This window comes from Gavialis gangeticus, unplaced genomic scaffold (assembly GCF_001723915.1).
Source record: "Gavialis gangeticus isolate Ggan-Ray unplaced genomic scaffold, GavGan_comp1, whole genome shotgun sequence".
In the NCBI taxonomy this organism is placed as follows: Eukaryota; Metazoa; Chordata; order Crocodylia; family Gavialidae; genus Gavialis; species Gavialis gangeticus.
The window spans coordinates 12342490-12364870 of record NW_017729008.1 but is presented as its reverse complement, the minus strand read 5'-3'; the positions used below and the strand labels follow the sequence as shown (position 1 = coordinate 12364870).

The 22381-nt window shown below is 40.4% G+C and overlaps 1 protein-coding gene across 1 annotated transcript in view; it reads left to right on the top strand.

Moving 5' to 3' along the window:
* Positions 1-22381, top strand: part of SLC2A13 (solute carrier family 2 member 13) — a 395165-nt gene that overhangs the window by 137632 nt on the left and 235152 nt on the right. The window contains exon 3 of the mRNA XM_019509388.1: positions 1019-1227. Coding sequence (XP_019364933.1) covers positions 1019-1227 — 209 coding nt within the window. The remainder of the gene's footprint in view (positions 1-1018; positions 1228-22381) is intronic.

Sequence of the window (22381 nt, the reverse complement as noted above, 5' to 3'; positions counted from 1 at the left end):
CCACACAACCCCCCACAAACCTCATACTGACCCACACCCCCCACAATATACAAGAGTAAGACTTCATTTTGAGCTATTATGTAATCACCTCTATATATACACAAATCAGAACAAAAATATTTTTAAAATCAAAATTAAAATCTATTATTGTCATTGTTTGTTTGATTTTTTGGTATATAATTTGTTTTTTTCCAGTTCCAAGATGGCAAACCCCCTTCCCAAAAGGAGTACTTCTGGGGGCAAGGGGAGGGGTTTCTGGTGGCAAAGGTCAGCGGATAGGGGGACAGACATTTGGTCCCAAGATGGTGACCAGGGGGCAGGGCACCTGTCAAGGGGTGGGGGTACCCTTGCGGTCCTCGGCAGCTCACCAAAACATGTCAAGCAGTCCTCCATCCGAAATAATTGCCTGCCCCTGCTCTGATATCACATCAGTGTGGTTCCATTGATTTTAGTAAATTTTAGACCTGATTTACTCTAGTAAATACAAATTCTTGGGTATGCTCCTAATCTTAGAGGATCCTCTGGGTTGCCCAGCTAAGCATTTAGGTTTGGGAATACTGCTGTAGTGTGCGTTTGAGACCTATTCTTTGTCAAGCAATTTTTTTTAAGGAGCCTGGTATGTTTTAGAGCTTGATTATTCTGTAGAAATGGTAATTTATTTCTTTTGGGTCTTCTGTTGATGGTAACTAGACTGCTGAGAAGTGACATGTACCATAAGGGCAGGTATATGTAAAACCATGCTATAATCGTAGAGCTGAAATTCAAAGCTGGGTATTCCTAATGAATACTACAACTTCTTTATGCTACGGTTAGACTTCAGCAGGATGAATATCTTTAGATGCTGACAGAAATATCACAGAGCTGTTAATGTAAAGCATACACTCACCTATTTGACTACTTAAGCAGCGTGATATGTTTTAAGAAGTTGTCTAATGGGAACCTGAGTGCTTGTAGTTTATATTGTTAATAAAAGAGAATTTTATAAATTTGGATAAAAGAGATTTTTGTTTGTTTGCAGGTACATGCTGGGCCTCTCAGCAGTTCCTGCGATTATACAATTTCTTGGCTTCTTGTTTCTTCCTGAAAGCCCCCGCTGGCTCATTCAGAAAGGCCAGACCCAGAAAGCACGAAGAATTCTCTCTCAGATGCGTGGTAACCAGGCAATTGATGAAGAATACGACAGTATCAAGAACAACATTGAAGAAGAAGAAAAAGAAGTTGGAGCAGGTAGAGTGGCTGTGTATTGTTCTTCTCTCTCTCTCTCTCTCTTTCTCTCTCTTTCTCAGTAAGGAGAAAAAATAATTGGAAATCCTAAGATTGTCCTCTGTAGTAATTTAATGTGTTCTTTTTTCCTTCAGTAATCTTGGCAGTATTAAACATTGATAAGTTGATCATTTACATTTTCATTCTGTACAATTTTAAGCTTCCATTCTGCTGTCTTCACTTGGGAAGTGAGACAAATTTTAAATTGGATTCTAAATTATATCCCTTTTATTTTTTTGATTTTAATATAATCATGAAAAAATGTATGTCTAAACAAGAAATAAGGAAGGCATTATAAGTCATTAATATCTTTTTAAAACAGAATTGAGATGTAGATTTTTGCTCAAACATATTGCAGATATCAGGGTTTGGCAGTCTGTGGGCCAGATATGGCCTATGAGAGATCACATCAAGCCTGTTCCAGAGGGGGCACTTTCTCCCCCCACCTTGCTATGCATTTGTCACCTATATGCTGCTGATCCCCTGTACAGCATCCAGCAGTAGCCATATCAGTCCTCTCTGTTCTATGCCAAGGGCTGTTCTATACTGCAGTCCCCTCCTGCAGCTTGTGCTAACCTATGCCATTGGATTTGGGGCTACCAATTTGCCATTGGTGATGGAATTCAGTGGCAACTGGTAGCAGTGGTAAGCAGAGGCTGCAGTAGGGCGGCATCAGAGCAGCCTTCAGCAAAGAGCAGGGAAGGGCTGGGGTGATGTAGAGGGGATTGGATGCCTGGTGCAGCAGCTGCGTCACAAGTGATGGCCTTCTATTATTAAAGGTTGCCAGCTCCTGGCCAGTAGGGTTAAATAAATCAGTAATAGGTGAATGTTAATAGGCTAAATAAAACGTTAGTAAAGAAGGGTGTAAATGGGATGAAGGAAACCAAGCAGAGTAGAGAGAGAAACTGGAGAAGGTTGAAGGATGAGTCCCTCAGTTGTCTGACATTATCTCGAGTCTGTGTCCTGGCTAAGCCGTCTTGGTAAACTGTCATTGGCAGAATTTACTCGAATAGAAATAACACCTTAACAAACAGTCTCTTGAGGTCCTTTCATTTTACCTTAAGGTGTGATATGTTTGATTCAGATCCTTCACAAATCTTTTAAGTCTTTAGCCCCTGGGTCCTGCAAATACTTCTGTGGATCTTTGACCTTACGTGTGAGAGTAGCCCCCTTGACTACTTCAGGGTTTTTTATGTTGTCTTTTGTACAAAAACTACAATAGTTAAGTAGGAAAGCAAGAAATACAAAACCACCCTTGAAACTCAATGGGTACATCTACACATGCAATTAATGCAACACGATAAACTGTGGAGCAATTTGTAGTGGAGTACATTGCTCCCGGGCACAGCATCTACACGTACACCCAGGGCAGCAACACTTTGAGCTGGGGTGGAACAACCCCTGGGTTGGCAGTAGGTTTTGGGGTTCAGCTCTGGCCTCCGGGTGGTGGCGTCTGGTGGTGTCAGGGCTGGCTGGGGCACAAGAGTGCTGAAACTGTGGAGCTATATGGCTGACACACCAAGCCTGTTTCTTTGCTGAGATGTCTGATCTTGGAGATCAGAAAACTACATAAAACCCACTTGGTTACAGCTGACTCAAGCTGTTAGGTAAATCTCTTATCTGTAACTAAGGTATAAGATGAGTTGGAGTCTCTGAATTAGAGGTAACAAGGGACTTGTACAAAAGTTCCTGCAGGAAAACCTAAGAATAGGCAAGTTACAGTAGGCAGCTCAACCTGAAATTCCTGTTGATCACATGTAACAAATGCCAAGAAGGGTTTGAGTAGTGGTATATTCTTGGTTTTTATGCTTTGTAGGGAGTGAGGTAGGAGCATGTCCTGTATATAGGTGAACTGTTTTTTTCTTCTTAGTATTGCAAGAAATTGAGTTCAGTAGCACCTTGTTTCCTCACAAGAACAGGAACCTTTTTCATCTGGTCACCCATCTTCCTAACAGGACTTTGGTTTGCTTTGACTGGAAGTCAAAGAATGCTGTTTGGATAACCCACAATTCTAGGCAAATAAGATATGAAGGCACCTAGTGTTCTCAAAATGCCTAAGGAGTCTAGTAAGCAACATAGCATGAGTCTGTGAAGCTAAAAAATGACTTCTATGAGTGTTCAGCTATGGATACTGAAGATGTCACCTAGGTACCATGTTTAAAATGGTAAGCAGTAGATAAGCTATCTCTTTCCATCTGTTAACAAAGCCTTAAATGGCTCCTTGAATTTGTCTGTTATATCCCCAATCTTCTGTGATGAAAGTGTAGTGAGTGTAATGTGAACAAATATTGCATTCTCAGGATGCTAAGTAACTTGAAAACATTTGAAAGGATATATATTTTGTAATTTCTAACTGGATAGAACATTATTGAAACATCCCTAAACCTTCCCACAATTACTACAAATTTCCAGTAGCTTTTCTATACTGTCAGGGAGGGGATTTATCAAACTTTTTGGACTTATTAACAGTTAACTTTCTGACAGCTGTGTATGGATATACTTTCTCAAAACCCAGTTTTCCAGACTAGTCTGGAGTTTTAATCAGTAAATGAAGGCCAATGACCTTTAAAGGTCAAACAGTCTTCAGAGCATTGTATGATTCAGGAATAAAATCCAGAACAAAATCCTAAAGCCAAGAAAAACAGGACTCCTTCACAGGTCTCTTGAAGGCAGAGTGCCCTACAGGCATTCAATAAGCAGTTCAGATTTACACACCTGTGCTTTAATGTTTTGTCTTTTCTGTTTGCCCTTCTAGATAGGGAAAGGGCAGAGAAATAATCTAGCTCTTCTCATAGTTAATAAATTGAGTTTTTCAAGCTGTTATTGTTTTAGATGTTTCTAGTAGGATTAGAAAGGAGTTTATTTTTTTAAAAATGACAGATTAAGAGAATCAGCAGATGCTTTCAATAACTAAAGTTTATATTAGGATTTACTTTTTAGTTTTTTATAATTTTCTTTAGCTTCAATAGTATGTTTGACATTTTTAAAGCATGTAACAGACTCTTACAAATAGAATTACTTCCAGGATACCAGTTCTGTGCTACTCCTGCAATAGGTTTAAAATGTAGGAACAATTTGGTAAATCTAAGAAAAATCAAACTGGAAAGCTGAAAAATAGGAGTAAATCAGAGACTTCGGTCTGATCTTCAAGCATGTTGGAGAGAGGATGTGATGGGTGAGAATTTCTTTTGGCAAAATTCTGTCATTTAGCAAGGCCTTGGTTTCAGCCAGTCTTCTGAAAGCTCATCAGCACACACCAGTTGTCCTCATCTACAGCAGGGCTGTTCAGCTTCTGAGGGTTGCATACTGTGTTGTGCCACATGGTTCCCTCCTGCATGGTGCAAGGTGGCAGATAACCCCCATTGTGCTGCATGAAATCTCCAGACCCCCTGGCCACGGGCGCCCTTTGTCCTTTGGGCTGTGCTGTTGTACCCCACCCCACCCTACTGTTCTGCCCGCAGGGACAGCAAGCAGAAGCTGGAGGACTGGAAGAGGGAGAGGGACTAAGAACTGGGAGGTAGCAGCACAAGAGCAATGGGGAGAGTAGCACCCAGCTGTGCTGGGGGCTGGATGTGGGTGTTGCCCTTCATTTAAATAGTTTGCTTAAAGAAAAAAAATCAGGTTTGTTTCTGGAACTAAATAGCTTTGAACTGTTGAGGGCACATGTGCAAAGGAGTATTTCTGATGGTGGTTTTTTGAAGATTTGTGTGTCTAAAGGAGAAGCGAGAGAAAAACAGAGAAGTAGAAAATCAGATGAAACACCTGGGAATATGGCTCTGAGAAAATCCAAGAGAGCTTTGGGGCCAAATGTTGCCCAGAAAAGGGTCAAAGATGCAGTCTCTTGTTTCATTCCTGCTGTGTTTAGGAAACAGGTAGTGATGTCTACCAGTATTAGACCCGTCCATAGTTCTGGGGCCAGAATCTGTTGAAGAATCTGAAGAAAACTTGTTTGCCAAAGATTGAATTTTTTTTAAATACTGGTTTTGGTGTAGAATAACCACTGAAAACAGAGCATCCTGGTAGCTAGTTCAATTTCAGGCTGGACTGGTTGAGTACATAGCATAATCAAATAGTAAATTGATACATTTGGATATTCATATTGATTTTTGGCAGAAATAGGGAAACAGCTTTGAAATTCTTCATCTAGCGTGTTAGCTTGTGTGTGCGAGGGGAGGAGAGAGACATTGACCGCCCAAATCCTCTCTGAACCTTTTGTTTTTATGTGATATCATTTCTGATAAGAAATAAGCATATGTAAATATAAAAGGCTGATCCATATTGTGTGGAAGAGGAGATGAAATTATTCTCATTCAGAATTGCAAATAATATTCAAGAGCTCAGGTAATTAAAAGGGAAAAGTCTGCTTCTTCACTATTTCCCTGCAGATCCAGTATCTGAATTGAATACACAATTCCAAGGATAGTCCCACTTGAGTTGCATATTGATATGTAGCAGGGACTTAGGCAAAATACACGGTGTTGTGCAGAAATGTTAATGTACATAAGGGGAAAATTTTCTTAGGCTGCTAGGAAGCAATTGTAACACTTCACTAAGTTAGGAATATGATTCATTGTTCAGTCACAGAACATGGTCTGACAGCTAGAGTTAGAGAGAATCTTGTAGTTTTGCTGTCAAATCTTGTGAAGATGAGTGGAACTAACATTGATTTAATTTAATGAATAAAAAGCCTACACATTTACTTAATTGAACATTCTACAATGAAAGGACTAGTGAAGAAGTTGAATATAGTTTCTTGTTTATGAAGACATCTGTTCAGACATTAGTCATTGGAGCATACAACTTTTTTAATATTACTTTATTGTTTCTTCCCTAAATTGTAGGTACTGTTGCTACAGAGCTAACTTTACCTCTTTCCTTTTTGCTGACCTGTCTAAGGGCATAAACAGATGCTGTCTTTGGAGTGGCATCAGCTGTGTTAGGGCATGCTTTGGCAGAGCTGATCCACTTCATTGGCATCTACAGATGTTGCCATTGTCCCACAGGATCAGGCCCCTGCTGCTTCGGGTGCTTCAGGGGCCCAATCCTTCCGGACAAAGGCTGTGGGTACTACTCCCCAACTTGGGGTACAGCAGTCTGCAAAGATGCTCTCTAGGGCAGGGCATGGCAGCTTGATAGCAGGGGAATTCCCAAGGTGTGCGACAAGCAAACAGTTGTCCTCTCATTTAAGGTGTTACAAACTGTGACTACCTTTGGTCACAACAACATTTTTGGGCACAAGGGACTAGGGCATCTGTTTGCTTACAGGTTATGGTGGCACAAAGACAACATCTGTTTTCATCCTAACTGCATTCCTCAAGTATTGGTTAGACTAGGAGATAAGACTAGGAAATGCTACAGTTTTGCCATCTTAGGCACCCTTGGACTTGCTGACCTGTGTGTTCAGTTGACCTGACTGACTCTCTTTTCTTTTGACCACCTGTATTTCTTTCTTTTGGGAGTTTTTACAGTGGTATGCAGTGATCAGACTCTTAAATGAAGTATTGTTTAACAGAAAGGAAGAAAAGTACAGGGAAAAAAAGATTCTAAGGGACGTACATGCACAGCTATTCTACTTAAAGTCTTGCTTTTTCATGATGGTGATTGAGACAGCCCTTCATGTCTTCAGACAACTTCTGCAGTGAATTGTGCATCTGTTGGATTCCCTTTCTCTTGTGAGAGAGCCTATTTTAAACCTCACTGCAGTTCTTTTCATCTCTTGTGTTCCCAAACCTTTTCCTGTTAAAAGATTGTCTCTTAACAATCTGCTACAGTTTAAAGAGAAGACCACCTATCATCCCCTCTTCACTAGATATAACTGGGCCTTTCTATTGCTCAGCACTTAGAAAGCAAGTGGTCCGAGCCTTTCTCTTGCAGCCAGATGAAAGACTGCAGTTTTCCCTGCATCATGACCATCTGGTCAGAGTTTGCTGTTTTGTTTTTTTCCTTTCTATTCATTGTTCTTGTTTTCATCCTTTACTGGGTGACTGAAAGCAAGATTTGGTACTTGTGCCACTTCTCAACCTATTTGACTACTAATGGTTCCTATGATGATGGACTTGTTCAAATGCCTTTTCTTGATGGTCAGGGATTTCTCAACAGTACTTCTTACTGGTTTTGTGATGAAAATATTAGGTTTCTAGCTTTGTTTTTTAGATAGTACCATGAAATCATTCTCCAACAAATGTCTTCATTACTAGATGCTTGGTACAGATAAATGTATATCAGCCAACTTGTAGTGTATTAATCTTGTGTACAGTCCACTTAATAAGAAAATGTTTTCTGTTTGCTTGTATTCTTGAACGAAACAAGTCAGAGTACATTGATACTTTTTTATTTTCCTTCACAAGTGAACCTGTGGGCTGTTCACTTTTCTTCAGTTGGAATGTGGGTGGATGCAGTAATACAATAGACACAGCTGAGTTTGGGTGACATATTCTTGTTCACACACAATTGTGATTGTAAAAGTACAAAAATAGCAAAATAATATTTTAGGTGTGGAGCATCTGCAGAGAGGACTTCCTTGTGGATGAGAGGTACATGGTAATTAATGCTCAGTTACTAAACCACAATGAATAATTTATCTAATCTAGCCCATCTTTCTGCTTGTCAGATATCTACAGAGAGATTGGATTTGCTTGGATGTATTTTGTATTTGGGAAGTATTTAAGGTATTTTTGTAAATTTTGTTCCATGGCTTTCTGATAGTTCAACATTTGGTGTTTAAAGTTGACTGTTATTATATGCTGTTGTTCAATTTGGGGTTTTGGGTTTTTTTTTATAAGATATGTATCCAAACATTTCATAGGGTCCTAGGAAAGTAGGGCTGGAAGGGACTTCAGTCCAGCCCCTTCTTCAAGGCAGGAACTTCTCTGACTAAACCATTTCAGCCAATTCTGTCTAACCTGCTGTTGAAAACTTCCAGGGATAGAGACTCAGCAACCTCTCTAGGTAGCCTGTTTCAATGCTTAACCACTCTTATAGTTTAGAGATTTGGAAGAACTTTCTAACTAAATTTCTTCACACTTCAGCAGAGGCTCTTGTTCTTAAGCTTGTCTCCTGCATCTTATTTCCATTCTCTTTCTAATTCCCCTTTACCTATTTGAAGACTGTTATCCACTCCACCCCTCTGTTTTCCAACAAAGGCATTTCAAATGACTTCCACAAATAGCTACAAACTTTTTTTTTTTGAAATTCACTTCCAGAAATATCTGCAGTAGTAAAAATCAGTAGCTCAGTTTTACTTACAAATAAGCAAACATGTAAGGGTTAGAAATGTTGTTCTCTTTAGGTTTTTGTCCAGTTTGGGACTTTTCTTTTTCCAGAAAATGCTGTGCACCTAGGTGTAAAAGTCAAGCATGCTTAAAGAAATTACATTGAGCACTCAAACCAAGTGTTTTTAGTTGAGGCAGTATTTCCTTGATAGCTACAACACTCCAACCATCATTTCTAGTATACGTTGTTGGGAGACCAAAGCATGTTAAAACAAAATTTCATTTTCCAGTATTCTTGTAAAAGGATTTTTATTTTACCCTTCTAGTTTTAGGGGCAATCATTTTGGCCTCAAGAAGTTCAGAGGTAACTTAGTACATACAATGAAGGGGTAGATGCAACATTTGTACACTGGTATAATTTGCCTTTACACTAACTAGTAACTTATCTGGTGTGGCTACCGAGAAAAAAACAAAGGGAACACTTATACTGGTATAATAAGTTGTGCTGGTGCAAGAGAGGTCTCCACAGCTTATCCCAAAGTAGCCATTTGTCCCATGAAGTAAAGCTGTTATCTGTTCCCCTGCCACCTAATGGTAGGTAAGGTGCTAGGGTAGCTGCCTACTGTGTGCAGCTACCCTGAGATAACTGCTGCCTGCCTATGTGCCCTGGGTCCAGGCCTGTTGTAACTGTGGGGGTAAATAATGGTGGATGGAACTAATTTTTCCATAAACAAGTATCTTAGTTATGGAATTTTCCTAGTTCTGTGGAAGGAGAAATGATAGGGTATGGAAGCCAGTATTGACTTCTTTCAGTTTACTTCGTGTTGTACGATGGTGTCAACTTCTTTTTTGATATAATGATTGAGTAACTTTGACATTTCACATTATAGTGAAAGAAGAATGTTTTAAATAAGGAATTGTGATGGTAAAACTAAAAAAATAGCTAAAGAATTCAAGTCAGTGTGTCAACTATTTTTAATTGTTTGTTGTTGGTTTTTTTGGCAATTGACTAGATTTACAGGGACAGAACAAACCTTGATCTTTAAAATTGAGTGCAGCAGCAATATATGAAATGGGAACTACTTTTACAGCAGTTTGGTTCTGATGATCAAGCTGTTCTGTGATGCAGCGACACTGGTGGGATTCATCATAGGTGGAGTCTACTCTTAAGGAATTTTTTTCAGAATCATCACATAGTGCTTGTAACTTGATAACTGTAGCAATGTGAGAAGACCAAGCATCTCTAATCACATGTTCGCAGGAAGAACAATACTTGAATTCTGCACTACATGAAGATCATGTTATGGTTGAAAGGATGTTTGCAGATCTATCTTGTGCTCCTAAAATTATCTGAATTGATTAACCTGGATCAGGGGGCTGGAGGGTTTTTTCTTACAGGGGTGGGGAGGAGCCAAGAGTCTGTTTTGGTGGGTTTGTTTTGAATTTATGCAATATAATTTATTCTGTGGGGGGAGGGTTATGTTTTGAACGCAAATAAACTTTCTTCAGTGCTTAAACTTTTATCGAGTGATAATCTGACGATACTTTTTTTCTGAATATGAATTGTGAGGTAATCAAACTATTTTTTAAAATAGAATGTGTCAATTTACATTCCCATACAATAGGTGACATTACCATTGCTAAAGTTAATTATAGCAAAAATGGTCTACAGAATAAATATAATTTTCTTGCAACTGACATGAATATGGTTTACTTGCAAGTGGCCATGTACGGAGACTTATTACATTGAATTATTGTTTGCTGTACTGCATGGACTATTAGATGGGTCAATATATTTTTCCATATTTTCAGTCTTGTTAAAACAAATAAAAATTTCTGTGGCAATAAAAGTAAAATTAAGATGTAGGTGGTTCTGATTATTGCTAATCTGGAATAAAGCTGGCAGCTTTCAAAATAATTAATCTTGGGAGTAAAGAAATCAGTTTTTATTAAAGGAAGTCAAATCTAGAGAGCTTTTCTTGATTATATTCAATTTTTGATTTCTTAGATTTTAAGTTCTTTCTGGAATTAATATACAATGCCTAGCAAAAACACAGTCCTGGTAATGTTCCAGGTCCCTGGGGACAACCATTCTATAAAGGAGTTTGCTGGAGCCCAGCTAGATTTTAAATGATGACTTTTATCCCATGCCCATTTTATTAACACTTTAAAAGTTTGGTTTTTGTTAAAACTGAAATGGCTTCTACTAGCACCCCATACCAGAGAATTTCTTGGCCCTATATTAAGAGATATCTAAAAGCATTATTTAAAAAAGGCAGTTAGAAATTGGGGAGAGGAGAGGAGTGGGGAGGAGGAGTGTATGCCACAAATAAACAGAATTGAGCAAAGCAAGAAATTGTTGTCTCTCCTCTAATTACAGCAGAGGAGAAGGACAATGCAAATCATAAGAGAAAGCCACTAGCAGCTAGACTGTTTCAATTTTTTTAAAGCTTTAAATACTGGAAATTATCTTTTTGAAGCAAACTCCCTGAACAATAATCCACTGTAGAGCAGGCAGACATCTCTGATTTCTGGATGAATGCCCTTGAAGTAGTTGTGCCTGGCCCATTCAAGAGGAGCTGCTATTTTTTAACCAGAATGTGGTTGGTATGATTTCAGTGCTGTGGGGCCAGATCCAGACTAGGACCTGCACCCTGAAACAAGATGGGTAGAATTTAGGTGCTTAAATCCAAAATGCCAATTCCATTGTGCTTCCCAGCAGCTGCTTAACCCTGGAGCCTCCTAACTTGTTATTTATTTAGGTGCCTCCCTTTGACCTGCAAGAAGCTTGGTTAAAGGAGAAAAAGGCTACAGAATTTGGCCATAAAAAATCACTTAAGAAATGCTGTTGTAAACTGTACAGTAATGTAGTATTCCAGTGCTTTATAATAAAATGTATTGTGTTCAAGGACTTTGATATGCAGTCAAAATGTATATAACTTAACATAAAATTTGAGAACGTTTGGAAAAGAAACTTAATTTTAAAATTGTTGGCCTTTACTGCCATGCAGCATAGTTACAGGAAAGGTGAGACTAATTAACTTGAAGATTTTCAAAGGCTTGGAGAACATTGTCCAGCCTACAATCTTCATTTTCCCATTGCCCAAGAAAGATTCCATCCTATCTGCAATCAGTCATCAGTATTTGTTGTACATCAAATACAAAATATCAGCTGGTCCATGCGGCACTGTCTTTTGACAAGCCCAAGAAATGAGAATGAGAAATATGCCTCCAAGGAAACGAAAATATTCCCTGTTTAGCTTCTGCCAGTGTTGGAAAATATGTGGGTGTGTCTGGGCTGGTACACAGACAGTATGTTACAAACATTTTGTACTGTATGATGGATACATTAGGAATGTGTGTTATAGAAAACCTTTATTTTTAAATAAAGCCTTTTAGAAAAGCTCTTGGTTTTGAAATGTTTGCTACCAGATGAAAGTGCTTTTGATAACTGATTGTTTTCAGACAGTTATGAACAACCGATACCATTTTCACACAAATGACAAAAGTTTCTGGCCTCTTTTCATACCCCCAGACTTGAAAAGAACGTCATGAAGTTGGATCCAAAAATTATTTCTTAGATAAACCCACCAGTTACAAACAGCCTGTTTGACTTGACACGGTGGATGATTTCAACTATTCATCTTTCCTTCTCTAGTACTATTAGCTGTATTAATTTTAGTTGAAGACAGAATTGTCACTTGAGCTACCAAAACAGGTTTTCAGTTTAATAAAGTGAGATTAAAATAAACTGAAAACCTCAATTAAATATTATTTTTAACACAACAGATATAAAGAAATTTATCACAATAACACGTCATATTTAGCAATAATGAAATTGAGATATTACTGCTACATTTGTTAAAATACATCTGTATATTATCAACAGCCACTGAAAATTGCCAATCACTTTTTTGTTTAAAAATATGGTGTTCAAGTGTTTGGTTTAGTTGTTATGGTGATGAGCACAGTAGTTTTCCCAGTAGTCTTTCTAAGAGCTTCCAGTATTTGAAATGGTGATTTCATATGTATTTTCAGTCTAATAAAGTGAGATTAAGAAATAATGCACTAATTTTTATGTGGCTCTTTTTGTAAGGTAAATGACTTTTGAGATATATTAATCCCCATAATATAAAAATCATGTGCATGTGTCAAGTCCAAATAGTGTAACAAATTATCTGGAAGTTAACATAGTCAAAATCTGACAGTTTTAAATAACAAAAATAAATTGAATCATCAATTGGAGGAAATTAATTTTAAGAATTAATTTAAAGCATTTGATTCCACTTTGACAAGCTACAAATCTTCTCTTTATCCATTAGAGAGACACTTGAAGGCACTTGTCAAGATCATTTATGCATGTGGATAGAATAGAGATTATTGGCAGCATCTGCATGTGCAGTTAATGCGCCTGAATGTTCTCTGCAGGAAATTCAGGCTCATTAAAGTGCTCTCCAGTGCACGTCTACATGTGCACCCCTATTGGGAACAAATTGAGCCCATCAGGAGTCCAGGGTTGCTGCTGCCCTGCTCTGTCCCTCTGCAGCAGCTGGATGGAGCTCCAGGTTCCCCTGGGTGCCATCCCTCATCTGGCAGGGGGCACAGGGGCTTAGTCCTGAGCTCTGGAAGGAAGCAGGGAGCTGTCACAGCGCAGCAGGCAGCTCTGTCCCAACCAGAGGGAGATCAAGCTGGCCCTGTTGGGGCGGAGGAGGGGCGGGGGGGGACGAGGTGCTGCCCTGACTGCTGCCTGCCTGCCACTTGGAGATTGGGATGGGTCCCAATCTCCACATACCTGGGAGGCTATTCCTACCCTTTGAGCCTGATGATCCACCCAGTTTTCTATCCACCTTACAGTCCATTCGTCCAACCCATACATCCTTAGCTTGCTTGCAAGAATGTTGTGGGAAACTGTATCAAAAGCCTTGCTGAAGTCGAGATATATCCCATCCACTGCTCTCCATGCATCCACAGAGCCATGAAAGAAGGCAGTCAGGTTGGTGAGGCATGACTCACCCTTGGTGAATCCATGCTGACTATTCCTAATCACGTTTTTCGCTCCATTTGCTTAGTAATGGATTCCTTGAGGACCTGCTCCATGATTTTTCCATGGACTGAGGTGAGGCTGACACGTCTGTAGTTGCCTGGATCCTCCTCCTTCCCTTTCTTAAAGATGGGGGCACTATGTTTGCCTTTTTCCAACTGTGCTGGACCTCTCCCGATCCTTACAAGTTCTCAAAGACAATGGCCAGCAACTCTGCAGTCACACTGACCAACTCCCTCGGCACCCTCGTGTGTATCACATCCAGCCCCAGGAACTTGTACACATCCAGCTTTTCTAAATAGTCCTTAACCTGTTCTTTCACTACTATTGGCTTTTCACCTCCTCCCCAAAGTGTGCTGATAGGTGCAGTAGTTTGGGGGCTGATCTTGCTTGTGAAAACAGGTGAAAAAGGCATTGAGTACTTCAGCTTTTTACATGTAATCTGTCACTAGGTTGCCTCCCCTATTCAGTAAGGGACCCATACTTTCCCTGATCTTCCTCTTGTTATTGACACACTTGTAGAAACCCTTCCTGTTGCCTTTTGCATCCCTTGCTAGCTGCAACTCAAATTGTGCTTTGGCCTTCCTGATTCATCCCTCCATGCCTAAGCAGTAATTTTATACTCCTCCCTAGTCATTTGTCCAATTTTCCACTTCTTATAAGCTTCCTTTTTGTGATTTGGTTTACTGAAGATTTCCCTGCTAAGCCAAGCTGGTCTTTCTCTGTATCTGGATCGTTCATTCCTGTGGCCTCAGTAAGGTTTCTTCAAAAAGGTTTCTTCCTTTCTTTTTTTCCTGAAATAATCCATTCAGGTTCTACTGCAGTATGAGATGGAAAAAATGATCATTTACACATGAGTGCCTGAATTCTTTTTAACACTGAACTTTAGATTTCTTAGTATTCTTCAGCTTCTTCCTGCTCTGTATATGCTCCAGGGCCCTGCTGAGTCTCCTGTCATTTTGAAATAACACCAGGGAACTGGCTCTTCAGGTAAGATAGAGACATAATACATCCTCCCCCTCCCCCCTGCCGCTGCTTTCCTCCATCAAAATGCTCCTTTGGCTCGGAGAAAATATAAGTGGGGCTAGAAACCGGGAAGCCATGAATATATGTCACACGTCTTCTGCTAATGATCAATATTTTGTCTTTATCTAGCAAGAGCTCATACTGTTACAGTGGAAATGAATCCAGCAGCAACCCCATATTTTACAGAAGGTATAACTGAGTTTGCACAAAATCCCTTCTTGCAAAGCTGGGACCCAACAAATGAGATCTAAGGTCTCACCTCCTTAGCCAACCCTGTGACTTAGCAAAGCAGGCTCAAATCTTTATATCTGTGGAATGAGACTGCCAGTAACTAAGCAGTTTACCCTGGTCTGTGTCCTGGTAGGGGGCTATAGGTCCTAATTTAAAACCATGATGACCGAGGGCAGGTTTTTATAGTTGCACACTGATAGATTTTCTTTTCTTTAACCAAGATACCTGTGATGGCTGTTACTTGGCTCTATGTGCCAGCATCAATAGGAGGGGTAGAGAATGTCCCCTCATCCAGACTAGATTGTAGTTTAGTGGTTAAAGTACTTTCCTGCTGAGAGATGTGGGTTTAAACTTCTTTAGGGTTAGAGGGGCCTAGAACTTGAGATTGTCCCACCTCTTGGGTTAGTGCTGTAACTGTGAGGAGATCACCACCCTCTCTGTTGTATCTTTTCCTCCTCTGGCCATGGTTTTGAATTCAGGTGGCTGTAGGGTGTTGTACTATTTGTGCTGATCTTAAACTGTCACGTGTGTTCGTAGATGTGAGCTGAGGATACCTACTGGATCAGACCCTTTATGAGACTTAGGAGAAGGGACATCTTGGCTTTGAAACCTAAATGGCTTTAGGAGTGTGAGAAGCTCAGCTTATTCTAGATGCCTGTGCCTCTGGATATGTGCTTTAGTGGAACCTTAGGCTCCTAAGTATCTTTGGTGAAAACAAATGCCTACATACTTTCAGGCAGTTGGGCAATTTTAGAAGGTCACACTTGATCATAGGCAGTCCTTATACACTGGAGTTATTTGTTTTAGTCCTCTGTGTGTCTGTGTTCATGCTAACTTTTGTGCATGCTAGTTGCAAGGAGCTGGATTCTATAGAGCTGCTATGTTTATGCTTTTCTGTTGTGCTTATTGCCACATTCCTATCTGTTGTAGTGTTTTTAAATTTGAGACTTCATGCTGTTTGTGCTAATGTGCAAATGCACAAAAGAGCAGAACAAGAACAGTCCTGTCTACACCCTTCTCTTGTATTTTCTTCTAGCTACCCATGCCAACTTCTAGTGAAGGTAGCTTTTTCATCCTTTTTATGAACTTTTTTAAAAAGAAAATCTGAGAGAGGTTTTTTTTCTTATTTACCAAAGTGCAAAATCTTTTCTTTGGGAGTACATGGATACATTCTGTACACTTACCAAAAACTAGTGTTGTCTTCTGCACAGACTCAATGTTCAATAGTGTAAACAGCAGATGAATTCCAACCCTGCCATGTAAGTGCAAAACTCCTTTAACCTTTTGTACTTTTGTACCCAGTCTGTCTCCCCTTTGTTCAAACATTTTTAATGCATTTATCTTTCAGTACACCTGCAAAGTAAGGACAATAAAATCCTCATTTTATTGATGGGGCCAAAAGGGCAGCCTAAAGATCTGGAACTACCTGGACTCACCCAAGGTCTCAGAGAAAGTCTCTGATGGAGCTAGGCATTGATTCGTTCCTCAGAATGCCAAAAAGATTGTACTTCTGGTGCCTAAGTTGCTGCCCAACTGCTTCAGTGTCCATAGCTTTTGGGCACCTATGTTGTTCCTAGCAAAGTTATTCTGGAGCCTACTGTTCTGATACTGAGCAAGGCTAGGCTGAGCTGAGCATCCCAGAATCTGGTACAAATACTAGATCAGTTCTTTTCCTGAATATGTCTTGTCAGGGAACATCTATGTTATTCTCAGGAGCATCTTTTACAGCAGTGGGGGACCAATCTTTTTGGTAGGCATGCCACGTATAGAAGCTTTGCGCACCCTCTCTGTGTGTCACTCCGATCCCTTTCCCCTGCCTGATCTGCTGTTCTGTTTCCTGCTCCCTGCCGTATACTTCCTACCTGACGTATTACTCTGTTTTTTGTTCCTCCCTTGGTGCTTCCTTTCTGATCTGTTGCTTTGCTTTCTTCTTCCTGTCATATCTGTCCCTATGTTCCCTGCTCTCCCTGCCCTAATTTGCCACATGTCACACAGACAGTCTGTCTGCGACTTGTGGCATGTGTGCCATGGATTGGCCTCCCACTTTATGTTTCTTCAAACTTGGAAACTGAGAAGGCCAGAATTGGTGGCAACATCACTATCAAATGTCTCCAAGCAAATCCCTCTATAACTATTAATATTCATTCAAACCATTACTCTGTTGAATTGTACTGGCATTTTCATTGGTTTCCATGTAGCAGCTTAGGAAAATACTCCCCTTAATAACTTGCACTGAAAATTAGTCTGATTTTACTCTTGAATGTCACTAAAACAATAAATTCATAACTATAACCTGCTGCATTTTGAAGCCAAATGCTTATCTGTGACCTTACAGGTGTCAGTTAAACTAACAATAAAGAACAGTTTGGGGAACAAGTTATTGTGGAACGGAGGGCATCGCAGATGCCCACTTCAATTATTGATGCTTCTGTTTTATAGTCAGTTTGGTACTTAACTGCTGGACAAATAAAAGCCTAAAACCCTGTAACACCTTTCTCTTACTTAAGCATTTTAGAACCCTAAACCCATCAACTTTATTTTTTTTCCCTTATTGTGTACATGTCATATAGCCTGTCAGGCAGAGGTATAGTAGTAACTCCTGTATAAGCAATTTTAAAGTTTAATGCTGAGCAGCTTGAATAAAAGATTTAAATTGTTGCAAAAGGTTGAATGGGATAGGCTAGGGCAATCACTAGAAACTGATCCTCCTTAGCAAATGGAAGAGGTCACTTGAGCTGACTTTTTCTTGAGGGTCAGTGATCTAAAACCTGCAGTAGTCATGCAAAGAGCATATGTATTGTCTAAACTATACAGTAGATGCCATAAGTTAATACCCAGTGCATGTCTAAAGAATGGGTAACCCTACATGATATACTGTAGAGTGGAGTGACAAACATAGTCTGCTGGGCTACTGATGGGCCACCAAAAGCTGGGGGTGGGGGTTGGATGAGGGGAGTAGCCTGCTGCAGAACTGGGGCCCTTGGGACTTGATGAACATGGCAATCAGCAGTAGGGGGGTCAGCAAGGGCTGACACAACCCCAGTCATATTCCATCCGCTTTGTCCATTGCCATCGCTGCAGCCCCACCTCCTTGGCTGCCAGTGCTGCATGCCCCATACCTGACCTGAAGCTGGAGCTGTGACTGCTGCATGCTCCGTGCCAGAGCTACTGTCCCAGCACAAAACGTGGTGGCAGCAGCTCCAGCTCTGCCACTGCTTGCACTGGGTGGGAGCTGGAGCTACAGTTGCCACCACTCCTAGAGCTACTGTGTGTTGTAGGTTGGAACTGGCCCACAAGGAGCCCTGTGGTCTGGATTTGCTCAGAGCAGGAGTTGAGTTTGACACTGCTGCTGTACAGCCAGTCAGTTGATCTGTAGCTTCTTTTTATTTTGTTTTGTTGATGAAAGTCAGATTTGGCATCTCAAACAAAACCAGTACACAGTGTCAGGACTGAAAAAAGGCTATGTACCTTCCCAGGTTGTGGGCTTACCTGAAGTCAATGTGAACAGTGTTTACAGCCTTTTTGTGATGCTGCTGTGCGGTAGCATCGTACCACAGTTCCTGCCACGCAACGCTACTACACAGTAGTTTTGGGCTACTGCACAGTCGGTCACGTGTAGACACAGCCACTGGTGCTGAAATATGCAATTCAGTTAAGCAGTTTATACACTCAGCTGATGTTTTGTTTTTCTTTCAAATCTAGGTAATAGGTGACCAGTTGCGACTGTCGTTGTGATGTAGTTAAGCAAAATGTAGATACCAGATAAGTGTAGAAAACTGTAGCATGTATGCTAAAGGACTTCACGGGGAAGGATAGCTGTAGTGCGCTATGGTTTTCTATTACTAAGTGTTTGAGTAGCAAAGGCTAACAAATTGACACCAACAAAAAGCTAGATGATTGATAGAAATTTGCTGCTAATGACTCAGTGTCTTGTACTCTTTGAGAAAACCAGGGTTCAGTCTTAGCTTTTTCTGGATTTCTGTAGTTTATCTGATGGATAAATTGATTATTAGTGATTTTGTTGACACAACCTTTTGCTTGTGATAAACGCCTTGTCCATTTATTCTTGTAGAATTATACTAATTCTTCCTTGTAACTTAATGGGAAATAGCGATTATTTTTCTGGCTAGGATGAAAAAATACATTGTGACAGGTTTTTATTTGCTTTTGGCCTTGACTTGGCATTTTCAGTAAAAGAACATTTTGTGGTACTGTATTAAAGTGGTACATCAGGCTCATCATATTTTAGAAATATTTAGCTAGCAACTCTTACTTTTGATGGATCAGTGTAGACATTTGCCACCAAATATGTCATTTTTGCCACTTTAAGATCAGAACTGGCCTGTGGGGTGTGTAAAGCCACAGCTGCAGATTCCCCTACAATTTTGAGGAGCTACAAATGTCAATTCTAATATAAAAACTGCAAACAGAAAAATGATACTAGTACTTCCCATGGCAAACATAATGTTGAAAGTGTCAGTGGTATTTTTCAGTGATATGTGTTATACATGAACCCTCTTAATCCAAGCCCTGTAGTCTGCCCTTCAGAACCTAAATAATCCATGTTCAGAGGGTTCTTCACATTTGGGGATGAGAGGACATATAAGATCACTTTCTATATGTAGAAGGGATGTTTGAAATATTAATTGCAAATGTTTTAAGGTGAAATGCACTTGTTCTTAGGTTCATAAAACTTTTGAAAAATTGCATCAAATTTCAAATGAAATAAGTGTTCTTAAATATTTATTACTGATTAAATGTCTGCACTTGATATTTTTTGTACAACACCTAGCACACTTTGGCTATATAAATAATTCACTTTCTCCTTACTTCTGAGAGGGGCTTGTTTTATTCACTTGTTTTGGGGTGGTTTTTTGTTTTTTTGCTTTGTTCTGAACTTTTGAGGCTAGTGATTCTGAGAGCATTGTGAAGCACTTGGAAAAAGGAACAGTTAGCAAGGATTAAATAATAGTTTGTTCCTATTTTTGCTAAAAGCAAATCAGTTCAATTGTCATGCTACAATCATTCATTTTGGTTCTTGAGCCTTTGGGACTTGCTTTCTTTTTTTGCACGATGCCCAAGTACTAACTATCATCTATAGTACGACACTTTGAAGCAAAGCTCTGATGGGAACATGTCAATGATGTTGTCTTTTTTTCATTGTTTATTGGCATTTTTATTCATCACAGAATAGTTTGTCATAATTTTGATTGCCATATAAAATAAGTGTAAAGGAACATAGGAATGAGGAGTCTAGAGAGTATTCCCGTTTGATTTGGTTACCCTTGTGAATATATGAATGTTTAGGACTTTATATTTTGAAAGAACAATGTAATTGGTGAAACAAAGGTTCTTCCTCCTCTCTTTGGAAAGCACTTAACATTTTGAGGTGACACTGTGACCTAAGCGAGAACTGTTCAACTTCTGAGCAGCTGGGGGTCACACATCATGCAGGCTGCAGACTTGGGGGCTGCAAGAGGTGCAGGCTAAAGACTCAGGATCCGTTTGCTCTGTGAACCCCCCCCCCACTTATCCCCACGGGCTGTTCCCCAATGCATAGGCAGCCCAACTCCCCCAACCCCTGATTGCCTGCAAGCATGCCCATACCTCCTGGCCACACATAGTGCCAATGTCCAGTGCAAACAGCTCAGCTCCTTCATAATGCTCCATGCATGCAGCCCAGTCCCTTCCCCTACTGTGTGTCCATATGTGCATGCAGTACAGGATCCCTGGCCTTTTTCACTCCCCACACCCTGCTGGGTGTGCAGCTTGGGCTACCCATCCCCTTCTCACTGCACTATATGGACCTCAAGAACCAGGATGGAAGTAAAAGTCAGAAGAAGGAGTCTGAAGAACCTAGCTTCCGTGGCAAAAGTAACAGTGGAGTAGGCAGGAGCCCATGGGCCACATGCTGATCCTTTGGGGGCTGCATGCGGCCTGCAGGCTACCAGTTCAGCAGCACTGACCTAAGCAATCCTCGCCAATTTATGTGCAAAGATTTTCAAAATGCTTAAGGAAGTAGAAAGTAAAAGTCTCATTGACTTAATCTTGAGAGTAAAGAATAAATGCACGTAGTTTTTCTCAATAAATGGGAAAGGGCTTTGAGCACCTTTTCTAAAGTTAGAATTCTTAATGTAACACTCTCAAAACACAAAGAAAAAACAGAAAATTGGATGGTAGTTGCTGACTTAGGGCAGCGTTTCCCAAACTGGGACTCACCCCATCATGGAGCATGCAAGTTTTTTAGAGAGGAGGAACATGACTAAGGGCCAAGTGTGAATCATGCAATGCTGTGCATGTGCTAAGGCACAGAACACAATTTGTTGGCTGAAGTAGAGTGGGGGAGCAAGAATGGCCAACTACTGTGGTGGGGCATAGGCTTAAAAATTTTGGGAATACTGGATTAGGGGTTTTCTCTCCTAGCACAGAAGAAACAGCATTTACCAATTAGAAGACAGTGTTGTATACTAAAATATATTGTCTTAAGGTGGATCATTCTGAATTCTACTTCTGAATAGGAGACATTGGTGCCTTACAGTATTAACTGTACATATGTTCATAATTACATAATGGCCTTATCTTGTACTTTGTAAAAGAAACTGGCATTCTTATGAGTGTTTGCTTGTGCTGCCTTAGCTTAGCTATCTGAATATGGGTTTCACTCTTGTAACCTCCAGCTGCTCCTTAGTCCAAGAAATGAAGGGATTGGAAAGAGACCCTCAAATGTGTCATTAACCTCTATATCACTTCTTGTCCCCTGAAGATAAAAATGAACCTCCTTTTCTAAATTCAATGTCATCAGTATGAGTCAGAGAGCTGTGGATGTTGAAACAAAAGCCTGCTGTCTTCCCTAGCATACAATCTTAGTATCTGAGATGAGTCATCCATGTATTTAAAAGGGTCATATGTTTATATATCTGAGTCTCCATAATGTAGCAGAGTGGGATTAATATTACTCTGGTTTCTTCTAGTATAATCCCCCTAGGCTGGTTTTATAAAGTGAATCATTCAGAAGAATTGATGTGGAAGAAGTTCAATCATTTTTCCATCCAAATAGCATCAGACATGGCATCTCTTGAGACTTGTAGTTTATCTATGAAATCCCAGGTAACCAACATTGTGGTGCTGTTCATGAAGGATGCATGCTAATAATTTTTTTCCCCTCAGAGCTGAATGCACATCTTTGAGGGTACCATAGTTTCATAGTTTCTAGGGTTGGAAGGGACCTGAGCAGATCATCAAGTCCAACCCCCTGCCATGGCAGGAAAGAGTACTGGGGTCAAACAGCCCCAGCAAGGTGTTCATCTAGCCTTGTCTTAAAGACCCGCAGGGTAGGAGCCAGCATCACTTCTCTTGGAAGTTTGTTCCAGATCCCAGCCTCCCTGACAGTGAAGTAGCGCCTCCTGATATCTAGCCTAAATCTACCCTCTGCCAGCTTGTGACTGTTATTCCTGGTCACTCCTGGTAGTGCTCGGGGGAACAGGGACTCCCCCAATGCCTGCTGGTCCCCTCTGACTAGTTTGTAACAGGCCACTAGATCCCCCTCCAGCCTTCTCTTGTGGAGGCTGAACAGGTTCAGGTCCCATAGCCTCTCCTCATAGGGCCTGCC